The sequence below is a fragment of the Anguilla anguilla genome, chromosome 4 (genome assembly GCF_013347855.1).
Source record: "Anguilla anguilla isolate fAngAng1 chromosome 4, fAngAng1.pri, whole genome shotgun sequence".
Taxonomy (NCBI): domain Eukaryota; kingdom Metazoa; phylum Chordata; class Actinopteri; order Anguilliformes; family Anguillidae; genus Anguilla; species Anguilla anguilla.
Genome location: NC_049204.1, coordinates 47,730,098 through 47,753,153, shown reverse-complemented (window position 1 = coordinate 47,753,153; position 23,056 = coordinate 47,730,098). Strand labels below are relative to the sequence as shown.

The 23,056-nt window shown below is 41.8% G+C and overlaps 1 protein-coding gene across 2 annotated transcripts in view; it reads left to right on the top strand.

Moving 5' to 3' along the window:
• The window catches only part of LOC118225597 (plexin domain-containing protein 2-like), a 109,729-nt gene that overhangs the window by 44,529 nt on the left and 42,144 nt on the right, over positions 1-23,056 (top strand). For both annotated transcript variants that reach the window (XM_035414197.1, XM_035414196.1), the window contains exons 2-4: positions 576-793; positions 12,389-12,535; positions 17,203-17,272. In XM_035414197.1, the coding sequence (XP_035270088.1) occupies positions 576-793; positions 12,389-12,535; positions 17,203-17,272 (435 nt within the window). The remainder of the gene's footprint in view (positions 1-575; positions 794-12,388; positions 12,536-17,202; positions 17,273-23,056) is intronic.

Here is a 23,056-nt window from a genome sequence, read left to right as displayed (position 1 = left end):
GCCACCACCCACGAAAACTGAAAACTTTGACACTTTCTGGTGTTTTTTTTTATTTTTTATGGGGCATTTATTATTTACTCTGAATTTCACAAAGCTATTACATTTCTGGGCATGTTTTCTGTGTTCTTACACTACGTCAGAGGATTGTCAGATGGATCAGTGAGCTGCATTTGCTTTGTGTGCTGATATCTGAGTCACTGCTTAGTTAATTTTAGCCAAAATCGGGTTTTCTTTAGAAAAATAATGAAAATGCCTTCTGAGATAAGTGAATTGTAAAAGTGCCTGAAGATTAATGCTTAGTAAGAAGAGGCCATACTTTTTCAAATTTAGAATTGAATATATGCCTGAAATTGAATTATTAACGGTCTGAGCTTTGTTCCTGAATTAATTTTAATTTTAAGTTTAACCAAATGAGTACTGCAGTGCTGCTGTGGTTGTGTGAGACAAAGCAGAAAGCAGCTTGTGCTCTCCAAAGTCATGTGCGGTCTTGCCTGAGCTCGTGAAGCACAGCGGACGTGTTCTCCATCGGCACCTCTTCTAATCTTAGTGCCTTCTCCTCTTCTCCTCCTTCTCAGGGGGGTTGTACTCGCACGTGGGAGGAACGCCTCCCTCGGAGGAGAGCGACCCGGTGGAGGTGAAGCTCTCCAGCGGCAGGTGGAGGAGGTGGCTCTCCCTGCCCAAATCCACGGACAGTAACAGGGCCAGCCAGGACCAGGAGTCGGACAGCACCGACCCAGACCGGTTCCCCGGCCTGTTGTCAGACGAGGACAACGACAACAGCTCTCAGATCGAGGTGCGCCCACCGCGTGCCCCCCTCACTGGGGGACACACCGGGTCATTCGAAATGAAGTAAAAGCGATGTGGACGTGCTTGTGGGCTGAAAGTGCTGACATGGGCTCTCGTGACAGTGCCACACTGAACACAAGGCATTATATAGTGCTTTCAACCTTGGGCTTTTAAAGCAGCATTGAACACAGCAATTCCAAGCAGACAAAAAGCAGTGCAACTTCAAGTTCAGATTTCATAATAATGCTGCCAAATAGACTTGGGTAATAAGAATCAATTGGAAATATCCTCATGGTAAGCAGATTATATTACATAATAATAGAAACAAGGACTTTTGGGCTATGAACTTTGAAGTATGAATATTGCATTACAGCAGAACAGAGGACATCGGTATTAATTACCAGTTCTCAATATGGAGTATTGCACTTTTGAAAAGTCCAGATTGAAGAAAAAAGTCCATCTAAAGTAAAAGTATGAACTTTGGCAAGACAAATGATTGGTTTTAGTTTTTTTAGGTTTAATTTGATTTGAACAGTTTGTTTCTGTTTTATTTCTTTGTGGACATTTGTTCATTTTTGCAGCGTTTTCAGCAGTCCCTGCCGTGTCACTTGTAAGATGACAGTGGTTCATCTTTCTATGATGTCATCATGGCAGTACTGTGTAAGGCAGCTTCGATTACCAACTCTTCTGATATATGGCACAAGGCTCTACCGGTATCCGTTTGTAGAGATACTCTCTGTAAATCGGAGTCGGAGTGTAGCACAGTGGGTAAGGAACAATCGGAGTCGGAGTGTAGCACAGTGGGTAAGGAACTGTGTTTGTAACCGAAAGGTCACAGGTTCAATTCCCGGGTAGGACACATCCGTTGTACCCTTGAGCAAGGTACTTAACCGAAATTGCTTCAGTATATATCCAGCTGTATAAATGGATACAATGTAAAATGCTATGTAAAAGTTGTGTAAGTCGCTCTGGATGAGAGTGTCTGCTAAATGCCTGTAATGTAATGTAATGTAAATACCCAGACCCTTGCCCTACTGTGTGAAAATGTATCTGAGGTGGAACATCGTTATTACTGTCCCCAACAGCATCCACATGCTTTTATTTATTGATTTTTATTTATTTATATATTTATTTTTTACTCAAACGAACCTGCTGGCAAATTGGCGCTTTCAGCCACATCCTGAAAGCAGGGACTGTAATGACCCTCAATTGAACAGGATATATTAGAAGGGAGATTGTGTGCAGTAATGACAGGGGTTCATTTGCATGGGCAGCCAGGACGAATATGGACATATAGCTGTGCAATCAGGTTAATCATACCTTTCTTATTGATGTACTCATGGCTGGACTATTTTTAAAAGCACCTGACTTTTTCTTTTTTTTGAATAATAATTCTTCATAACATGTGGTAGCGGGTCTAGTACAGAATGGGAGAGAATTCTCAGTGGGCAATATGAAGTTAATTCTTCCTAGCAGACTGCAGTCTGTTTTGGTACACTTACACTGAAATTTTATGTTTCTCATTACATATCTCTTTGGGGGTCCTTTTTAATCAGTGGAAATTCTTATTCTTATGTTCTTTTTATTTGTCTTTGATAGGGATATCTGTAGAAAGTAATTTATGGAGTTGTTCCTCATGGAAACACAAAGGGACACACACACACACACGCCCACACACACATGCACACACACATGCATACACACACCCTGTTCTCATGAGGACTTTTGGGCTTTTGCTGGTGTTGACGAGCACCCTCTCCCCAGCTCACAGTGCTGCAGATTTCAGCCCATTACATCCACAGGACAGATGCCAGTACTTCACCCCAGTATGACAGCTGGCTCTACTGTACCATTACCCAAGGTGAACTCGCAGGTTTCATCATAACGCCTGCCCAGGGCGTGGCGCGCTGTGCCTGGGGGGGGGGGCGTAGTCTTGTGGCTTTGGGGCCTGCTGCGGCACGCTGGGAGAGCCAAACGCCGACCCGTTTTCCCACGCAGCCGTAGCTGCTGAAGACAGGCCCCAAAGTCAGCCGCTCTGATGGAACACTGCGATAAGATGGCTATCCTGCATGTGTTCTCACCTGAACTGAAGTATTCAAATATGTGGGGGAAAAAAACAACTCTGGGACCAAACAGCCACCGAGTACATGCCCTAACTTTCATTCTGTCACCACTTTTATTACTGCTGTTCTGTGTTTTTTTATATTTGTAAAGCTCTTCTGGATGTAAATCTCAATATGAAAAAAAAGTTGTCAATATTACTGCTAGATCCCAATGTGGCAGTATTTTTGCTGATATCAGCTTCCAAGCCTGCTGGTAGTGCTGACTGGAGGACGGTGCCATGTAAAATTCCACACTGCATCATCACAGACATAAGCACTCCCTCACAAGACTGTTTAGGAAACTTAAGCAGGGCAGGTTACATTTCAATTCACTCATTCATTATTTTGTCCAAAGTACAACGTTATTATGGTGCACCTGGTGCAGATATCAAATAGGATTAAAAGCAGCTCTGTAGAAATTCAGTGCAAAGCAAAATTTCCAACTCAGTTGCTATAATATTGAATTCAGTTTGATATTAAGCTTGTACTGTAAGTACTTTAAGTTCTGCATAACAGTATGCCCTTTATTGATTATGTGCTACTTTTTGCCATGTACAGTAAGCAGTGCACTAGATACATCTGGTTTAATATAATGATGCATGGCTATTCAGACATGTACCGTAAACCAATTGCTAGCTACATCTTCATAAATGTCTATTATGTGATTAGCAGAGATAAGCTTATGAAATCATTGCTGTTGCCAGTAAGCAATTACTGCAATTTGATTCAGATGGGTGATTTATGTGTGTGTTTTTTTTTTTCTTGGCTAAAAGTTTAATCCTCAGGCAAACAAGCCCAGGCATAGATGTTGCACAAGGATGTTCTCTTGAATCAGTATGTAAATGCAAAGTTAAGTTATTGTAATGTATGAAATTAATTAAACAGCAGTTTACAAGTATATTGGTAATAATAGCTCATCCATGCTTGAAATGATTGCTTTCCTGTGGTGTTATCGCTATATCATGCCACATAATTTTATGCCTGGGGTTTAATTAAAGAAGGTAATTTGCTGTACGACCCACTGATGTATCGGAATAATAATAACTTTATTTTTATAGTACTTTTCCTGCAATATAGCACACTGCTTTACAAACAGTTAAAAATAGAGGTAGAATAAAAACATCAATATCAAGTGGAAAAGGTTAAAGAATCAGACATACAAATAAGCATAATAAAAATAATACTAAAGATAAAAAGAATAAATGAAATAAATTAGATTTATTGGCAAATTCCAGGGTGTATTCCTGCCTCTAGCCCAATGTACGCAGGGATAGGCTCCAGCACCCCTTGTGACTCTGACCAGGATAAGCTTGTATAGATAATGGACGAAAGGATGGTGTGTGTGTGTGTGTGTGTGTGTGAGAGAGAGAGAGAGAGAGAGAGTGTACGTGTGTATGTTTGTGTTGGTATGTGTTCTTTATGTGTGGTGTTTCCTTTCCTTGTTCAGTGTAAGCTAAAGGTAGAAAGGACAAAGGTCCTTGGTGTGGAGATTGGTGTGAGGGTCAGCATGGTTACTGTTGCCAAGGCTGCCTTATTTGATATGTGATCTAGAGAAAGCTCTGTGGTGAAGTCTTAATGCAGGTGATTCATCTCAATCCTGGATGGTGTGTTACTGTATGGTCACTCATTAAATACGCAAGTTTTATTAAACTGGCCATCCAGTTCAGGCTTAAAAGAACTCTCACTTTGTTCGTTTGAAAGGAGCATGTATTTGATCATGCTTTGAAATGACACGGAATCAGAATGTAAATGTGAACCTACCCCTGATCTGTACTGTCTGGCTGAGAATCACTCTTGTTGATTCTGTGCGTTGCCTTGCTAATCAGGCCCCTCTACTGTGTTTGGTAACCATTCAGCATTGATTGTTTGGTACCCTATCAGTTTGAAGTAAAGCAAACCAAGAAGGTGCATTTTCCTTTTTGCCTGAGGCTTTCTGCAGGGGGACAGCACAGGGCTCCTTTAGGTGATGTGATGTCATGTGCCATTAGCAGCTGCAGACGCGTGCACAGCCTTGCTGGACTGGGGTAGTGAGACTTGTGTGTGACTGTGAAGGCAGGTGTTGCACAGTCGCTTTTAGTTTCAGCCTGTGCCTGCAGCTGAGATGAGAGATTTCACAATCATCTGTCAGGTTACGTGTCTGGGGCTGGCATACTCATGCACACACACAGACACACACACACACACACACTCTCTCTCTCAAGCATACACACGTAGACACACGCATGCATGCACACATATACATACACACTCTCTCAAACACACACATTCACACACACACTCTCTCTGTCTCAAACGTACACACACATACACACACACACTCTCTCGAACACACACATTCACGCACACACACACGCACACTAATATACTATGTACTCTTTGAAAACTGGCATTTCTGTCATGGAAGATTATACTGTCGTTTGTGGAAATTCTGCGTTTACACAAATAAATTGATTGCCAATCTAGTAATTTGCAAATATGTCTTCACAGACAAATTCCAGTGCATCACAAAGAAAATTTTATTTCCAGCACCCAAATATCCATACCCATGGTGAGCAGTGAGTGAGATTAGCATTGGCAAGCAAGACACTCAGGAGTATGTGCTCAAAGTTTCCCCAGCTCGCTTAAAGTGGTACTCCACCAAGAAGTGTAAAATGAAACATTACCTTCCCTTTACTGCAGTTAATGTGAGGGATTTCTGTTATGCTATAGGTTTTTCAGCAGAAATATTCTGTCTGTATTGTAGTATTTTTGGCAGGATCTGGGAAACTGGCTGAACAACCGCAGACGGCTAGTCATTGCAATCATGATTTTGGCTTCCAATCAGAAGAGGCCGGACTCAAATTTGGCTGCCTTTGCTGAAAGATTATCGCTATCTGGGATTGTGGCTGTCTGTCTGAGTTGTTTGTGAGGAGTAAAAGTATTCTGACACCTCGGGTATAGAAAACAGGCCGGGTGTGACTGCTTTATGTAATAGTTCACAGCGTGTTGATTGTATTCCTCAAACTCCCAACTGCACACAACTTATCTGAGCACAATGTCAAAACCATTGATCCTTTAATATACTTTTTTGTGGTTCCTCCAATTTTGGCTTCAGAAATAAATAGACTTCACCGTTCCAATAGAGACATGCAGCCGACGTGTTTGGAACACAATCTCAATGGCTGTCCATACACTTAAGACTGTGGGACACAGCTGATAGGAGGTGTCACTTTTATGCAGCCAGATGCCTTTTGGCCCAGTGTTGGAGATGGGAATGTTCCGCACTTCCCAGCAGCACTTGTGGGACAAAATTACTGCCTGATTTTACTTGAGCTCCTCAGGGTCCCAGGCAAATGAGCCTGTTCATTTCTGTGTCCTCAGTTAAACTCAGAGGCTCCAGAAGATTAATTAATTAATTAATCAATGCAAATCTGCACGTTCTAAATGCTGTCCTTTGTTTTACTTTAGCTTGAGTATACCGTAGCTCTCTGATTAATTATATCTACAGCTGTAGTTGGTGCATTGTTTCTGTAAGGCCAAGAAAAACTTTAGTTTGGTGAACATCTGTAGTCACAATGCAAGGCACTTCTTCAGCATCCTGAGCCATGATGCAAAGTGTTGTTCTCTAACCTTTTAGCAGTTGTAAAATTTCATACTGCTAAAATGGAAAACATGTGTAGTCACAGGGTATTTGATTTATAGCCCCATGCATTCAGTGCTTTAAGTCAATTCATAAATTGCATACTGGTGATTTCTGTGTGCCTTTTTCATATATCATATGCATATTCATACAATCAACTAAATATTCATTGAAGTGCTTTAGACGAGGCAGTTTTCTCAAGAGAGCAACAGAATTCCCGTACCTGGAAATTGCACCTGCACCATTCGGGCCCCTAACGACTGCGGTGTCTCACATCACCTTTGTTCTCAAACTGATGAGTTTACAGAACGTTCTCATTGCTTACAATTCATCTGGAGCCGCTGTTTGAGAGGTGCGAGCCAATTAAACTGTTTTCTTAATTTATCAGTGAAAAAGTCTTGGTAAGATTCGAGCTATATAGGCCACGAGCCACACAGTTTCCGAAAGGCTGCCTAACAGATCATGAGTAATGGCTAATCATTATGAAAGCAGAGAGGCTGTGGCGAATAAATAATACCTTCCTCAGGTTCTGCGCATTGTCCTTGGCACATACTGATTTATGTGTTTACTTGTGATTTCCATTAGAGTGGAAGATGAGTGAAGAATAGACGGTGAGCTTAAACTAATTTAGGTTTCGCTCTGGTGTGTCAGTCCTGATGGAAGATGAACTGTAAGGCTTCATTAATTATATGGGGTGTTGCGAAGCATCATGTGTGAGTGTGACATGAGGTTTCATGACCAGGTTTTAAATGTATCTGTTAAGTTATATTTGTTTAAGTTATATAGGACATTTTTTTTCAATGTTGAGTAGAATGCATTTGAACACCGTTATTCCTAGTGACACCTGACTTATGGCAGGGTGTCACATTTTGTAGGGAATTGTATTTGGTAATGGAAAGTTCTGTTCTGTGAAATCATAGTTTTAAAATGTGTCCAGTGGTATTCAACTCACAAAACGAGCAAGGAAGCAACCTACCTGACAAGAGGGAATACCCTAGCATACATCAAAAGAATCACATCACTGAAGCAGAATCAAAGGCAACAACCATCTCCCTGCCACAGCAAACGCCTGCCTTCTCTCTCATCACCATTATGAACTAGTTCTGTATACCTCATGTCTCCTCATGCAGTTATAAAATAATAGGAGTTTCAGAATCCACGGCAACCCGCTCCACTGACCTACTGGGTTTTGAGAGCATGTTATCTCAAACTAAGTCACATAATGTGTTCTGCAGTGTCCAAAAATGTCTTACTTTTTTAGCCTACCCACTTACTTTCTCTCAAAAAAATTGTGAAAATGAATTCTCAGTTAGTCAGTTCTGTAGTCCACTGATACCATATGCACCATGTTGGCAGGGAAAAAAGTCAATTTCTGTTACATTTAAAGGATTTTTAGAACCTGAAAGAGATAAGCACATTTTGCCCTTTCCTTTGGTATCCTTTCTCTTATTTCTCAGCTGGAAAGGGAGAAATGTGCCTGTGTGCAGATTCCATTCCATAGCCCCTCCCTCAGAAGTCTGCTGGAACTCTTCAGTTCTGGACTGGAATGAGGCCTGTTTCCCGAAAAGCTTTTGGAGCAATGTGACTGTCAGGCAGGTGTGAGTGAGTGCAGGAACATTTTCTCCCTTTTCACATACGAATATCCATCACCAGATCGGGAGAGAGCCTTTTATTTCATAACTCATAACTTAACAGCCGTTTTAAACAGTCTTGGAACAATGTGACAGATGTGCAGAAAGTATGATTAAATGGCCATTGTGAACAGGAGGGAGGGTGTCCTAGAAACGGATTAAAAAAACGTGATGCTGCCATCGCTGACAAAAAATATTCATACCGTTTCCCAAACCACAGTGTAGAATCAGTTTGTAAAAGGTGCTGTATCTGTGTCAGTTCAGCAGAGTTGAGAGGACAACAAACATAGCGAATACACGTTAGATAAATTTTTCATGCACTGCAACTATGTTCCATTTTCACATTTAACCATCACTGCATACACTGTTCTCAGTGGTTTTGCACCTATGTTTTCTGACTGTGTTCTGAGACCTGTTGGAATGAAGTTTGATTCAGGGGGATCATATACACCTCCTCCTTGCCTCCCCTCTCCTCCTCTCCTCTCCTTTCCCATCTCCCTTCTGCCAAGCTGATGAATTCTAGGCCGTCTCGCAGAGCCTGTGTGTGGTGCTGGTCCCTGTGCCTGGTCAGTAGAGTCCTCTGCTGTGTCCGAATCGCCAGCTCTTCAACACCAGCCATACCTTTACCCAATGTCCTACTGTAGCCAAGGGGTACCCGGCCGGTACCCTTATCCCCTGCCTAGGGATTGGATTCCACAGACGTTGTGTGTTGCCGATGCTCCAAAAGTTGAACACATTGAAAAAGGTTAAAATCATAAGTTTTGGTAGGGTGCTCTGTTTGCACAGGACGTTTCCTTCTGTTCAGAAGTGGTATACAGGGACAGTTTTATCTGCTTTAATGTTCTTGTTCGTGATAAAATATAGATTAAATGCCGAGGGCAGTGTTTGGTTTACGGTTGCCAGTTAATCTAAAGTAATTAATTTTGCTAACAGTTAACATGATTAATGGCTTTTGATGAACATGAGGCCTTTTCTGTTGCATGGTTAGAAGAACATTTTTCATTACATAGAAGATTGCTACTTACGGCATTGTACTATGTGTCAGCGTGCATAAGTTTGCAAATAAACAAATACTACATGTGTCGAATACATTCTCAAAAGCAGACTCAGTAAGCGATAAGCCCTGTTTTATTTTATTATGTCATCTTGTGCAGTGTATTTATCGCCAAAAAACTGTTGTAGATGTATAATTCAGGCATCCATTTGTATATCTGGATAGCGAATCTATGTATCAGATCCGCTCTTTGGTCCCAGTGCATCAGTGCAGTTATATATCTACAAAAGCTGTATTATCCAATTGGCACCAACCTGATAATGAAAATAACCTCTGAATATTTGCAGAACTGCTAAGCTTTGTCTTAGTTGAGTTGGTGAGTTGAAATACATTTGTGATGTCTGTTTGAAATCGAATAATTTACTGAATACCGAGGAATAATAGTGCAAATCATTATTTATACAATCAATATATTTATTTATTTTTTAATTATATTTTTTGCGTTGACATTGAAAAAATACCCGTAAATAACGTCCCCATTGCGTCACTGTCAATACCCTTTAATTGAAATGTGTATGCCGCACACACCGTTCACTCACATACTCATACCGATGGCCCCTTTAAAGTCTTCAATTAGCCTACCTGCATGTCTTTGGATTGTGGGTACTTTATAATCAGTGCATTTAAAATCTTACAACTTGAAGCCCTCATTAATTGATTAAATTAGTGGAATTTGCTTCAGGTTGCTCCGGGGCTATATTGATAGTCTGTTTACCTAAAAAAATTCTGCACATATCACAGGATATTAGACATAAAGCTCTGCTTCCTAGCTTTTATCTCAGAGCTACAGTAAGTGCTAGATCAGTGGGTCCCATGAACCCCAAAATAGGTGGAGTGAAGACTCATCAGTGACTTAATGAATTTAACCAATCATACGATTTTGCTGTGGACAGTAATGTCTAATGATTTATTTGTTGGACTCGGTGATTGACAGTAATATGTGCCTGCAAGTGATTAGCATTAAGACAGACTGAAAATAAATTTAGGATTAATTAATTTTCAATTAATCATTTCTAATAATTATACTTTTTAGAGGGCCGGAGCCAGTAATTAAACACAGCTGAGGCCACAGTCTTAGGTTTAATTGGCATATTCTGAGAAAAACAAAACATTGAAAGAACTAATTGAATTCAGTCATTTAAGAATCAGAATCAATGACACGTTTCTTTAAAGGATTTAAGTCAGACATTTTTCAATCGACGATGTGTCAAGATAAGCTTAGAAAATGGGTCCTCAGGAACAGCAGTGCCAGTCAGCGGTGTGAGAAAGTCAGATATATACTGCTTAAAGAGAGAGCTGGTGGTTCTCTGTGCCATACCGCTAATCGATCCGTGCTCCACGGAGTGCAAAGTGCAGCCAGTGGGCGTCATTTTTGAGTAAGGGTATCAGAGCGGACGCTTTAAAAAGTCGCTTTTCCACCGCATGGTCCCGGCTCAACTCAACTCGACTCGACCCTACTCAACTTTTTTGGTTTTCCATCAGGCAAAAGTTGTGGATGGTACCTGGTACTTTTTTTGGTATCACCTCTGTCGAGGTTCCCAGCGAGCTGAGGCGATACCAAAAGGTGACGTGAAAACATTGCAGACCACTGATTGGTCAGAGAGAATCGCCACTAGAATCAGAGTCGCCTCGTCGTCTGAACAGTGTGCGTTGCGTTGAAGACGACGTCACGGCAGTTTCATGCGGCGTCGCTATGACGGCCAGCTACATTGACGGGGGTACTATGTGCAGTGGAAAACGAAGTACCTGGTACCAAAAGCGAGTAGAGTTGAGTAGAGTCGAGTCGAGTTGAGCCGGCACCATGCGTTGGAAAAGCGGCTAAGGAGGGCTGTGGGTCTGGAGTGTGCAGATAAATTTGCCCGTGTTTTCTCTCAGTAAAGCTGGGTTTGGTCTTCGTATTCCCACATGAGAGGTCTCATTGTCAGCTGTTTCCATCTGTTGTGCAGATGTGCAACTTCAGTGGAAAGATTAGATGAAGCATGAGTAGTAAGATTCCTAATTTAGCGGACGAGATGCCCGTCCTACAGAGCTTGCAGCAGCCATACAGAAAAATCTCATCATCATATCTTTTAAAATTGGGATGTGTTGTCAATTACAATTACTCAGCTAACGAGTTAGAGAAGCCATGCTGTCTTAGTCTGTTAATAGATTGATTGATAATAATATTATCTCCTAGATGCCTTGTCAGGTGATCTTGACCCCAGGTCAAATAATTTGAAGCATATGTTCTGAAGTCTTTGCATCTGGGATGAAATGAACATGAAGTGTGTCATCCAAGCTGGAACCCTCTCAGATCATGAAATGTTTTGTCACTTAAAACCCATATGCTCCCAGTAATAATACAGATAAAAATACTCAAGTCAGCGGAAGGAAGGAGTCTTTGTGTGAGTCAATTTAGCAGTGGCAACACTCAGATACATGTTAATTCAGGATCTGTTGGTGATCAGTGTCATTTCACAAGTGCATGTTTGACATGAGCACTGGGTCATGAAATTAAGAAGTCTTCTTTTGCAATGCTTCAGTCAACAATACTACCTCCGTGCTAAAATTTATGCTTAATGTGGCAAGAATTCCTGATGATGTCATGGTTTGTCCAATTTAAATTCAAAACACAATACTTCATGCACACTTTTTCTTTTGTTTCTTTTTTGAGGCAGTATAATTAGATATAGATGTGTGCCTTTAGATCTCCATAATAACTCTGAATATGCTTTGAATTCTTGCAAAGGGAATGAGGACAATAATATTATTTCCAGGGGTTAGTATCTTATGAATGTGTGATGCGCTGTGATTTAGAGGGAAAGTGAGTATCAGAGTCTAGATTGAGCGCAGGTCAACCCGTTGGTTTGGTCCCTGAATTGGATTCTCTTCTTATTTCAGCAAACCCAGATTTGATGATCTAATTTCAGCCTTGCAAAAGAAGAAAAAAAGTCCACCAGTCCTGCAGATGTTTGTCATATTGTAAAATAGAGCCAATATACGCAGTCAAGGCAACGGGATTCAATCAGAATAAATCACACACAGTGCAGCGCCACCTCCATTTACACTTACTGCTTTATTTCAGCATGTAATCGCATGCATGCTCGCCTTCATAATAAATCTGGTGTGACAGGCTGCAGACATTGCTAATTGAAAAGGTTCTCTGTTCGAACGGTTAGTTTTCCTTATTCACGCACGTGTTTTGTTTTGTGTACAGGAAGATACGGATCACAACTACTACACATCGAAAATGTTCGGGCCGACCGACCCCACGGCCAGAGACCTGTGGGTCAACATCGACCAGATGGACAAAGAGAAGGTGAAGATCCACGGCATCCTGTCCAACAGCCACCGGCAGGCCGCGGTAAGTCCGCCGTCGCTCAGCGCCACCGAAAGGTCTAGGCTGGTTCTATTTGAGGTCTGAGCATCTCTTCTACAACGCCGTTAGTATGTGTAGTGTTGTGTGCAAACTTAACACGGCCATCTAGTCGCTGTACCTCAGCCCTGTTCAGCATTCCTTTTGCATAACGCCGGAGTGGTCAGGTTGTTTGTGACGTAATTTGATACCGATGCAGTGCAGATGGGGTTGTGATTCAGTTCAAGCCCATGTGCAGTCGACTGGCTTTATTGTGAAATGTTATCTGCAAAGGAATGTCACTACAGTACAGTTTGTGTTGGCAGAATCCAGCTGAATCGTCAGCAATGTTCTGTTCTAATGGAGGACTGGGTTATAAGTTCAGAGGTTGTAAGTTTGTGAGTGAGTGAGCGGTGAGGATTAATACAGAATGAAAAAGTGTGTGAGTGCAGTTTTTTCTTATGAGACATGTATTCATACTTCTGTGATATGTGTTTGCACAGTGATGCTGTACAGATGTCTTTGGGTATGTGTTGGTGGTCAGTGATCAGCCAGGATATGACCTTGGAATGTAGGGTGATATTTAAGCAAATGTCTGTGGGAAAACATAGCACTGTGAAAAGTAATTTCCTCTGTATGTCACTATAAAGGAAGGCAACTTGGCAGTGCATTGACATGAATGTTGTTTTGTTGAGTATATCTGGAAATGAATTCCTGTTTATTTATTGGGGTGGGGCAGGGCAGTTCTTCAGCTCTCCAAAGTACACTCTCAGAAAGAAAAGGTATGCAAAAGTTCCTATAAAGGCACAAACTCTTGTCACTGGGTGGTATCATATAGGTATGTAGCATTCTATCCCTAGTCAGCAAAATATAAATGATTTGTACCTTTTTTGCTTGTAAAACATACTTATTTTTGCCCAGATGGAACATTATTGTACTTTCAGGTTACTTCTGGGAAATGTGTTCCTTAAAGAACCAAAATGTACCTCCATGTTCCTTTTATCTCTAAGGGTATATCGTTATCCTTAAATTCTCAAGCCATTGGCTCTAATATATGTTTTTTTTTCCCACAGAATTTAGCATTTTTATTTTAGTCAGAATTGAGATGTATAAATCTCGTAACACATCATTGTACATGAAATGCATTACTGTTGAGGTGCTTATCTAGATCTACAGTATACTCTTTTCACATAGAAGATACATATCTGTCTCTCTGCTCTAGAATGAGAAAAGACAGCCCAGGGAATGTGTTTAAATGGATGTATTAAGCATTTATGCAGGTTACCTCTTTTTGTACAGACTGCCACATTTACTTTGGAAATACTTTAGTCCACTGAGACATTTCCCAGGGGTTATTTTTCACATGCTTGTGAACTTTTTTTCCTGGAAAAGAATGCCCAGCTTAAAATTATACTATTCATAAAATAAATGGGCAAAATAAAAAAAGCAAGAAATCACCTCAGTTTTATACAGTAGGTACCATGCCACAGTTCAGACAGTTAAAGACATTATCTGAAATATTCTGTCAGTCATCTCCAGTTCTTGGCCTTACAAGCCTGAAATATCTTTGTCTGAAATTACCAAGGTCACCCAGTGACATGGATGCTGTCGTTACCATGGACACATGGTTTCTTTTTGGTAGATATTCTATGAGGCTTTACTGCAGAGTACACCCTATAAACTTGCATGCTACATGTAGGTTACATGCACATTTTGCTTTTTGGTCACAATATTTTTGAGAGCAAGAGTTGTAGTGCTCTGATAGGGTTGCCAGATACCCGGTTTTGTGCAGGAATGTTATTTGTACAAGTCCGGTTGTGGTCTGGACCAGGCAGTAATAAATTTCCTGTTTGAGAAATTGATTGAAACTTGACCACAAGTTTGTAATGAATTCCATCTTCCAGCTCCACTGTTGCTCGTTTTTTCTTCCTTCTTCTTGAAATGTAACCGCAAGGACTGTGGCTCGTGATTGTATTTGGGAGGGCACTTTGAGTGAGCTAATGTCATGGGTGCCTCGGACTGCAGGCCCGCCCCCTGTGTGGCGTCTGCGTCTGTGCCTGTTCCATAAGCGGCTTATTGCGAGGGTTCAGCTGGTTGGGACTGGCACACTCGGGGAACTCTCTCAGACCCTTGCCTGGATGTGGCGGTAAAGCCATTAAGGGCCGCGGGCGGTCCCGGAGGCTTGGGGAAATCGCCGAATGAGGCGACCTGCGCCGGAGGGCCGTGGACGCGAGAGTCGAGAAGGCCCGACGGCGTGACGCGCGTTCTCCTCGCTTTTGTCAGGAAGTGATGAATTAAAGCCACACAAAACCCCGGCCTGGGCTTTTGCTTTAAAATTGGGAGAGTGCTTTCAGGGGCACTGGCTGCGTCCGGAGAGTCAATACGCTGGAAATAAATGTGCCGCCCGGCCGAATTCAATAGCCATTCAGGCAAGTGAGGGGCTGGCTGTCCGGCTGAATGGAGAGTCGGGCATGGACGATTTGGCAGTAAAACGAATCTGCCTCCTGGCTCATTCCGCAGACGTGATGCGAAGGTGGCGTGGAAGACAGGGATGTACCGAGGAGGAAAAGAGGACTCAGCCCAAACATACTGTGTTGTGTGGAGGCTCCTTCTGGAAGTGCCATGGAACATGTGAAAGAAGAAAAAGGGTCAACTTTATTATAGGGTCACTTCTACCACAGTGTTTTGAAATCTGGAAAAAATATACAGTATGCATCATCACCGAAATGTTCTTCTAAAATAGGAAAACCAAATAGGTCAGCTTAAAAAAAGGAAAGTTGCTCCCAACCTTAGAATTACTGAGCATATACATTTTCTGTGGTTTGCCACAATATACACAAGCAAAATGGCTTAACTCGCCTTTACTTAAGAACACTTTATGTAAAGTGTTATCTCTCTCTCTTTTCCCTCTCTCCCTCCCTCGCTCCGTCCCTCCCCATGTCCACACTAAATGTGTCCTGAGTATCCTGTTCATCATTTCAGCAGAGCACAGTGCATTATGGGGAATTATCATTTATCACACCTGCTGCTCAGTGACCTTTGAATAATTCATTGTAAAACGTTTGAAAGGACTCCAGCAGTCCTGATGAGCTGCAGACAGTTCAATGAATCTATTACATGATAAGTAAATGTTGTTGTAACTCAGTAGCAGAAAGATGCATTCATATGCTTTTTTCAAGATATGTATTTGTAAAGTTTTTAATTCATATGTTGTCTATTGTGACTTTGCTGAAACTTAACACTCTATTTGAACTTGACAAGCATTCATAAGCAGTCCTAAGATGTTGTCATGACACTTTTCATATGCATACACAAAATGTATTACTGGTTTAAAGAATGTAAGGTTGTGAAGAATGCAATAACAGCCATGGTGGCTCTTGTGACACCACACTGCATGCCATATTTAATATTAAAGTCTGTTTCCATGAGCTGCTATGCAGTTGAGGGACAGTAATGTGATGGGCTTGCAGACACAGTCATGAGTAGATGCTAAAAATAGAGGGGAAATGTGTGAAATGAAACCAATCCATAAGCTTTAAATAATTTGCAATAGGTTGATTGCACAATATGTGTGTACTTCTTGCAATAGTTGATTAATAGTGTTGCACTTAATTAGGATGTGCAAACACTACTTAATCCCCCCTCCAAAAAAAAGCTTTTTTTTATTGGGTCTTTTTTTTTCTTAGTGATGCATTTTTAGTTGCTTTAGTGTTCTACTGGATCCATGAATGGAATTGCTTCAGGATTTATGACAGTCTTAAGTACTGTGTTTATTTGACTTTAATTCTTGTTTTAACATTCATCCATTGATTATCTTTCTATAAAAATATTTACTGCTTAGTCTGCAGTCTGAAATGCCAAGCTAATGATTACACAGCAGACTAGAACTAGAGTAGATCACTCTACATACAGTATGTTAAGAGTTCCTGTACTGAATTTGTGTATCCCTCTGTCAACCTGTGCTTAGCTGTACATAATTAAGCTTGTTAGTGTAAGTTTATTGTGGGAATGAATTGCCTAGCAGCATTATAACTTTTTTTATGTGTCTTCAGGTGCCTCTAACGGTCACCTGAAGACACATCTCTTTACAGCACATGTCCACAGGCCTGCGCTCTCTGATACTGCAGCTCTTTCTTTCTCATGTATTTATTCTGTGCATTCTGTGATTCTGCTCATTTTTAATTACTGCATTTTCCTCTTGCTGTAATGTATTTCCCCCAGAGGACGATTGCTTGTCACCTTTCATTTAACATGAACTACTGTATATTTTATATAAATGTTTGACATTTCGACATGTATATTTTCCTGTTTGAGTTCACATATATGGTACATATATTTGTTAATTTCTATTATGGTTAGGATTTTTTTAAAACTCTACTGCTAAGACTGCATGTTCTTCATTTACATCTGTGTATTTCCTCCTGATTTATGCAACAGGACAGGATCCAATGCTAAACTCTGCGACTCTGAGATTTAAAAGTTGCGATACTAACCACATCATTATTGTGCTGTACTCAGTGTGGTGTGATAGTTCTTCAAAGTCATCCAAAAAAAAAAACTACATGAATTATCTTTTCCTCCTGAAGATGTGAAGGTCTTTCATTCTATTCTGTCTTTTTTTTTACCTGTCTGTGAAGGCATTTTTCTGACTTCAGCTCTTTTCTCATTCGTTGCAGCGTGTGAATCTGTCCTTTGATTTCCCCTTTTACGGGCATTTCCTGCGGGAGATCACCGTGGCAACTGGTGGTAAGTCAAGAATTCCATTTGCGGCTGATTTTCAGTTTTAATTGGTTGACGTGGTGCACTTTTCCATTTGTTTATTTTTTAATTTGTTGTGGGTGACAGCATATTTGTGATTAGATTACTTTGCGGATGTATGTATATGTAAGCGATGGATGTGGTATACTGCATTACTTGGTGATATTGAGCGAGCGCAATGTGGATGGAATCGGTGACGTGTCCTTGTCATCATTTAAAATTTGTTTGGTAGTGGCAAGGTGGGGGCACATTTATTTTATCAACAGGCTTTGATTCTGTGTGTTTTTTGTTTTGATGCAGTACACGACTACATGTCTGATAGGGGTCCTCAAATCCATCGCGTGGTTTAAATTCCATCAAATGAATTTGGTTTCCCTCTTGCTGTTGAAACATTTGAACGGAGACGTGTAAGCTTGCCGCACTGCCGGGCTCTTGAGTCTAGGCCTCGAGAAGTTCTGGTGGATCTGGTATTAATGACGAGGGGAGGGCGGGTCGCTCAGACGGTTATTTATCTTGCCTTCGGTGCTGGAGAGTTCAGGCCCCGCCGAGCCAAAGGAGCGCCGCGGCAAAGCTCTCGTCTGGCACTGACCGCAGCACAAAACCACTCACTGCGCTCAGCATCGCAGGGCAGGCTTCAGGACCGGGGTTTGGGGGGGGTGGGGGGGGGAGTGTGAGGTTTCGGTTTTGGACTGGAAAAGGGGGATGACGTTGCCAAGCGCGGAAATTTCCCACAGCCTTTTGGAGACATGTGAGAGAGAGGGGGAGAAATGAGGTACAGGCTTATGCTTCTGATAAAAATGCAGGGTTGTGCAGCTGAAACGAGGTGCCCTGGTCGAGCAGAGCTGGCTCTACATAGACTGCAAGCGTCTCTTACTTTGGTTAAACTGTTTGGGAACTGTTTAAAAAAAAACAGCATGCCCCAGTGTGCCTGGGAGAGATTACAGCAACAAATGTTTTCCTAAGAAGCATAAGGGCAACCACATAATGATTCAAGGTTATTATCACATCAACTTTTAATTCAAAAGATATGGCCCGTTATCGCAATTGGTTTCTGCTCTCGTTAAAAAAGCATTTTCCTTTTAAACGTGTCCAAAATAAAGGAGCTGCGTTCAGCACGTCTTTGGTGTCTGCTCGTGGTATTGATTCATATTCCATACCAAAAAAAGTCAGAACTGATTTGAACAAAAACAAGATGCAGCCACACAAATTGCAGGAATGTTCACGTGGCACCCAGCGCTAGTCTTGGGAATTGTCTCTATTTTAGAGTAACTTTTTAAAAAAAATTAAAAGCCAATATGCGTATTGCCATAGCCTACTCTTAAATTCTAGTTCAAAAAAAGTGTTGCAATTTATAAAATGGCTTGACTGTAAGCAGTAATGTTTTTTTTTGCTTTAAGCATTTATTGGCTTCATTTAGCCAACCACTAAAAATACCTGTGAAATCGAATGATCATGTTGTCAGTCAAATTCAAACTGAATTGAGTTGCATCGAGCTGAGAATAATTGCCATCAATTAAACCTTAGAGGATGGAAATGTCCATAAATAATTAATAAACCCACTTAGGCAAAAATACCTGTTTTAAAACCTTAGCGATCTACAGCTGCATGTTAAGTAGGTCATTGATGATGTTTGTTGAGTCTTTGGTTCCTCGCATACGGTATTTATCATAGTCAATGCCAATTTAAAGTTAGAATTTGCCCGCTTGATGGAGACAGTAGGACTAGGCCTACTTAAAACAGCTGACTAGGGAAAATGAGAATTCTGGGAAATAATGAGCTCCCGTGCTCTCAGTCCTGGAACATCAATCCTCACTTCCCCACGTGCGCCTTAATTAGATTTCAGGAATGCGTACCATTATGTAATATATATGTGTGTGTGTGTGTGTGTACACATATGTGTGTGTGTGTGTGTGCATCCGTGCGTAAGTGTGTCTGTGCATGTGCATGCTTGCTCTCAAGCTTGGAATGCAAACTCTCATTCACCCCAAGCACCACACACACACACACGTACACAAAGTACAAAGTTATGTAGAAATATGCATCGACAAATGCACTGAAACATACAAACATAGAGCCAAATTCAGAGCCATATTCTGTCACTTTCTGTCTGGAAGAGAGTCACTCCAGCTGTCTACAGCAGACCAACGCTGCACATCTGACAGCATTAAAGGAATCAGGCAGGCTCTCAGTGTCCTTTAAAGCGGTAGCTCAAAAGGCAACTCAATGGTCGAGCAGTCCAATTCTAGCATATCACCACCCTGCTGGTCTAACAGTACATGAGTAAAATTAATCAGGGTATGTAAGAAGAAACACCCCTACTTACCCCAGCCAATATCATTTATATCTATGCAATGCAATATTTCTAATGCACAGGGCTTTGCTGTTGTTCTAGTTCATATTACCAGTAATGTACGTTACTGGTAATATGAACATTTTCGAATGATGCAATATAATCACCACACATACTGTCCAGATGCATATTCTTCCCATCCACGGTCATCTATGTCCTGTGCTTTACGCAGGATGGAAAATGCACTGTGTCTAACAGCACATAGACTGAAGGCTTTAGAAACACACACCGCTGATGCTCTCTCCAGGCCTCAATCAGAAGGTCTGAAGCAGGGGGCAGGAAGGGCTGTGTGCTCACGGCGGACCGCAGGTACGCGGTATCCCCCAAGGGCCGGCTGCCAGAGCAGCGTACCGCCACCGCTACCTTCCCTTATCTCTGCTAGCACCGACGGAGATAGCACCTGCATAGTTAATGTAACAGCGACCCTCATTCAGCCGCCATAATTACATTGACTTTTGCTTATCGGGGGCCCGGAAATGCAAACGCATTAGATAGACAGTCTTGGGGCACAGGGCGGTGGGGTGTGTGGGTGGGATTGGAGGGGGGGGGGGGGTTGGGTGGTGAGAAGGAGGAGGGACAGGCCAGCCATTGTTTCGCTTCTTTGATCCTTACTCCCAGCGACGTCGTGCGGTGACCTCTGCTCTCTGGAGAATTCCGAGAGGATTACACATCCAGCCAGCCGCAACTGTCGCAGTCCGAGATGGGAGTTTTCTGCCTTGGATAAAGCTGAATTTCAGAGAAAAGTTCTGCGATGTTCACCTGACAGGAGGCCTTGTTTTTAATACACCACAGTGCAGCCGATGTGAGCGTTCTCCTGGACTGAGCTCCTCACGGGACCTCCAGAATGGCTTTTCAGAAGAGCTTGTGATCTTCTAAGCATTAAATACCGCAGAATCGGACATTTCAGTCAAGATCTCCGGTCTGATTAGCCTGCAAAAACATTACACGACAAGCAATTTTCTGCTTGGATGTGCCTGCATTTTTTCTAAGATCTGCCTAGCTAGTACTGAGAGAGGCCCTTTAGGAACTATTACACTTCCAGTTTAGGTTTAGTGGCCTTCAGGCCGTTTATATTGGTAAAAGAAAAGAAAAGGAATCCCCAGCACTTATGCATGTTTACTAATGGAGCATAAATCACGCTATTCTGTGGCTGGCAGCGAATTCCTGAATTCCGTGGCCTTTGCCTAAATCGTGGATTCCAGAGACCTATATCAGAAAGAGATGAAAAGGGAAAGGCTCTTAGCTCTTAGTCTGGCTTCAGAAACATGCAAACGCATCCTAATCCTAGATTTTCCCAAATTCCCCTGATTGTTTGTCCCTCTATAACGTAAGGCTGCTGCCAAATATTTTGCATATATACCACTTTATACAATACCGCAGCGGTGCCAAATATTTGGTCATGGTTGCTCTCTAAGCGGTTCCATGCCTCTGAAAACCCCTCTCCCTGTATTCTCATTGGCTGGCAACTCATTCAGCCCTGGCCAATGCTACCTTTTCAGGAAACTGTTGAAGGGTCTTTTGGCCTCCACATTGTCCTGTGAGCGAGTGTTTTCCTTACATTCACGCAAGTTTCACGCTTGACCAGAGACCAGCCCTGTTCAGAAAGCAGATCAAACAATGAGAAATGGGTGTGAAGCACCCTACAAGGAAACAGCAAGCACAAAAACAACAGCAATAACAGCAACAACAACCGCAGCAGCCAACCAAAAAAACAACAGCAATAACAGCAAGAACAACCGCAGAAGCACTCGCAGCTGTAAAAACAGCACCAATATACAAACAATATCAATATAAATAGATTCTATGTCATGCGCTGTACCTTAGACTTCAGAAATTCAAGATGAAATAACCATGCATGTCCAATTCCTTCTTATTCTGTCCGTTGATTGATAGAAATTTTTGCATGCAAACCATAGCCTCTTTTGCACCCCGCCTATCTCTCTCTCTCTCTCTCTCTCTCTCTCATGCACACACACACACATACACACACACACATATATTGTTTACTTATCACAAATAAACATATAACTTATTTACATTTTTTACATTACATTTATTTGGCAGGTGCTTTTATTCAAAGCGATGTACAGTACAGTAAGTGCATACCGAAGGTCATTGGAGCAACTGCAAAACACAGGTCCGATTAGGTACAATTATCATTATGTAAATGGTAAATGGACTGCATTTATATAGCGCTTTTATCCAAAGCGCTTTACGATTGATGCCTCTCATTCACCAGAGCAGTTAGGGGTTAGGTGTCTTGCTCAGGGACACTTCGACACGCCCAGGGTGGGGATCGAACCGGCAACCCTCCGACTGCCAGACACCCACTCTTACCTCCTTAGCTATGTCGCCCCCATTATGTAACAGTTATCCTTAGCCATGAACATTAAATCTAGTTCACACAATAAGTATAGGCTAGGTCAGAAAGTTAAGTCAAACTAGAATGAGGCATGATGACAAGATATGATAGACCTACATCAAGATGATAATACTAGTGCAATATAAGCGCTGGATGAAAATACAAGTTTGATATCAAAGTGCTAGAGGATCATGATCAAAGGATACATGTGATAAAAGCGATCCTAGATTAGGAGTACCCTGCAGAGTAGTGATAGAGTTAATCCAGGTACAGTCTGAAGAGATGCGTCTTCAGACCACGGCAGAAAATGAGCAGGGACCAAGTGGTTCGTAGAGGAATGGGGAGTTTATTCCACTACTGGGGAGCTAGGGTGCAGAAGCACCATGGTCAGGACCTACACATGCACTCTCAAATGCACAACGTGTTAAAAGTAGGATAAGTGCTTCATGTAAAAGTAAATGAAAAGTGATTATGTTTGATTTCACCAGAGCAATATGTGCCAACAGGCCTGAACAGAATCTCCTTTCCTGATCGTAGTTGACAGAATAAACAGTGAGAAATGCCCTCTAAGCCAGGACCCTTACTCTTTAACCCACAGGTTAGCACATGTACACTATTTAACTGCATGGAGTGCGGGATGGAGACTGACAAAAATGTGGCAGATGGGAGACGTGAAGCAGGACCTGCTGCAGGTGACTGATAGCTAGTCTCCTCACAATCCCTTTGCCTCGGGGAATGCTAAAAGCTGTGAATCAAAGTATGACCTTATCAATTCCTTTGCAACAACATTGGACGTGCGTTTGTGTATGTGTGTGTGTGTGTGAGAGAGAGAGAGAGAGAGAGAGAGAGAGGGAGAGCAAAAGACAGAGTACTATAGTGCTATAGTACTATACTATAGAGTGTATATGCTCTATAGTATAGAGTACTATCGAGTATTTAATAGTCCCTGTGTTAGACTGCAGGAAGGTGGGAGATTGAATGTGTTTAAGAATCTGTAATTTGTGAATCTGTAGAAACACTCTCGCACTAAGCAATGAATACGATAACGCTGAGGAGACGA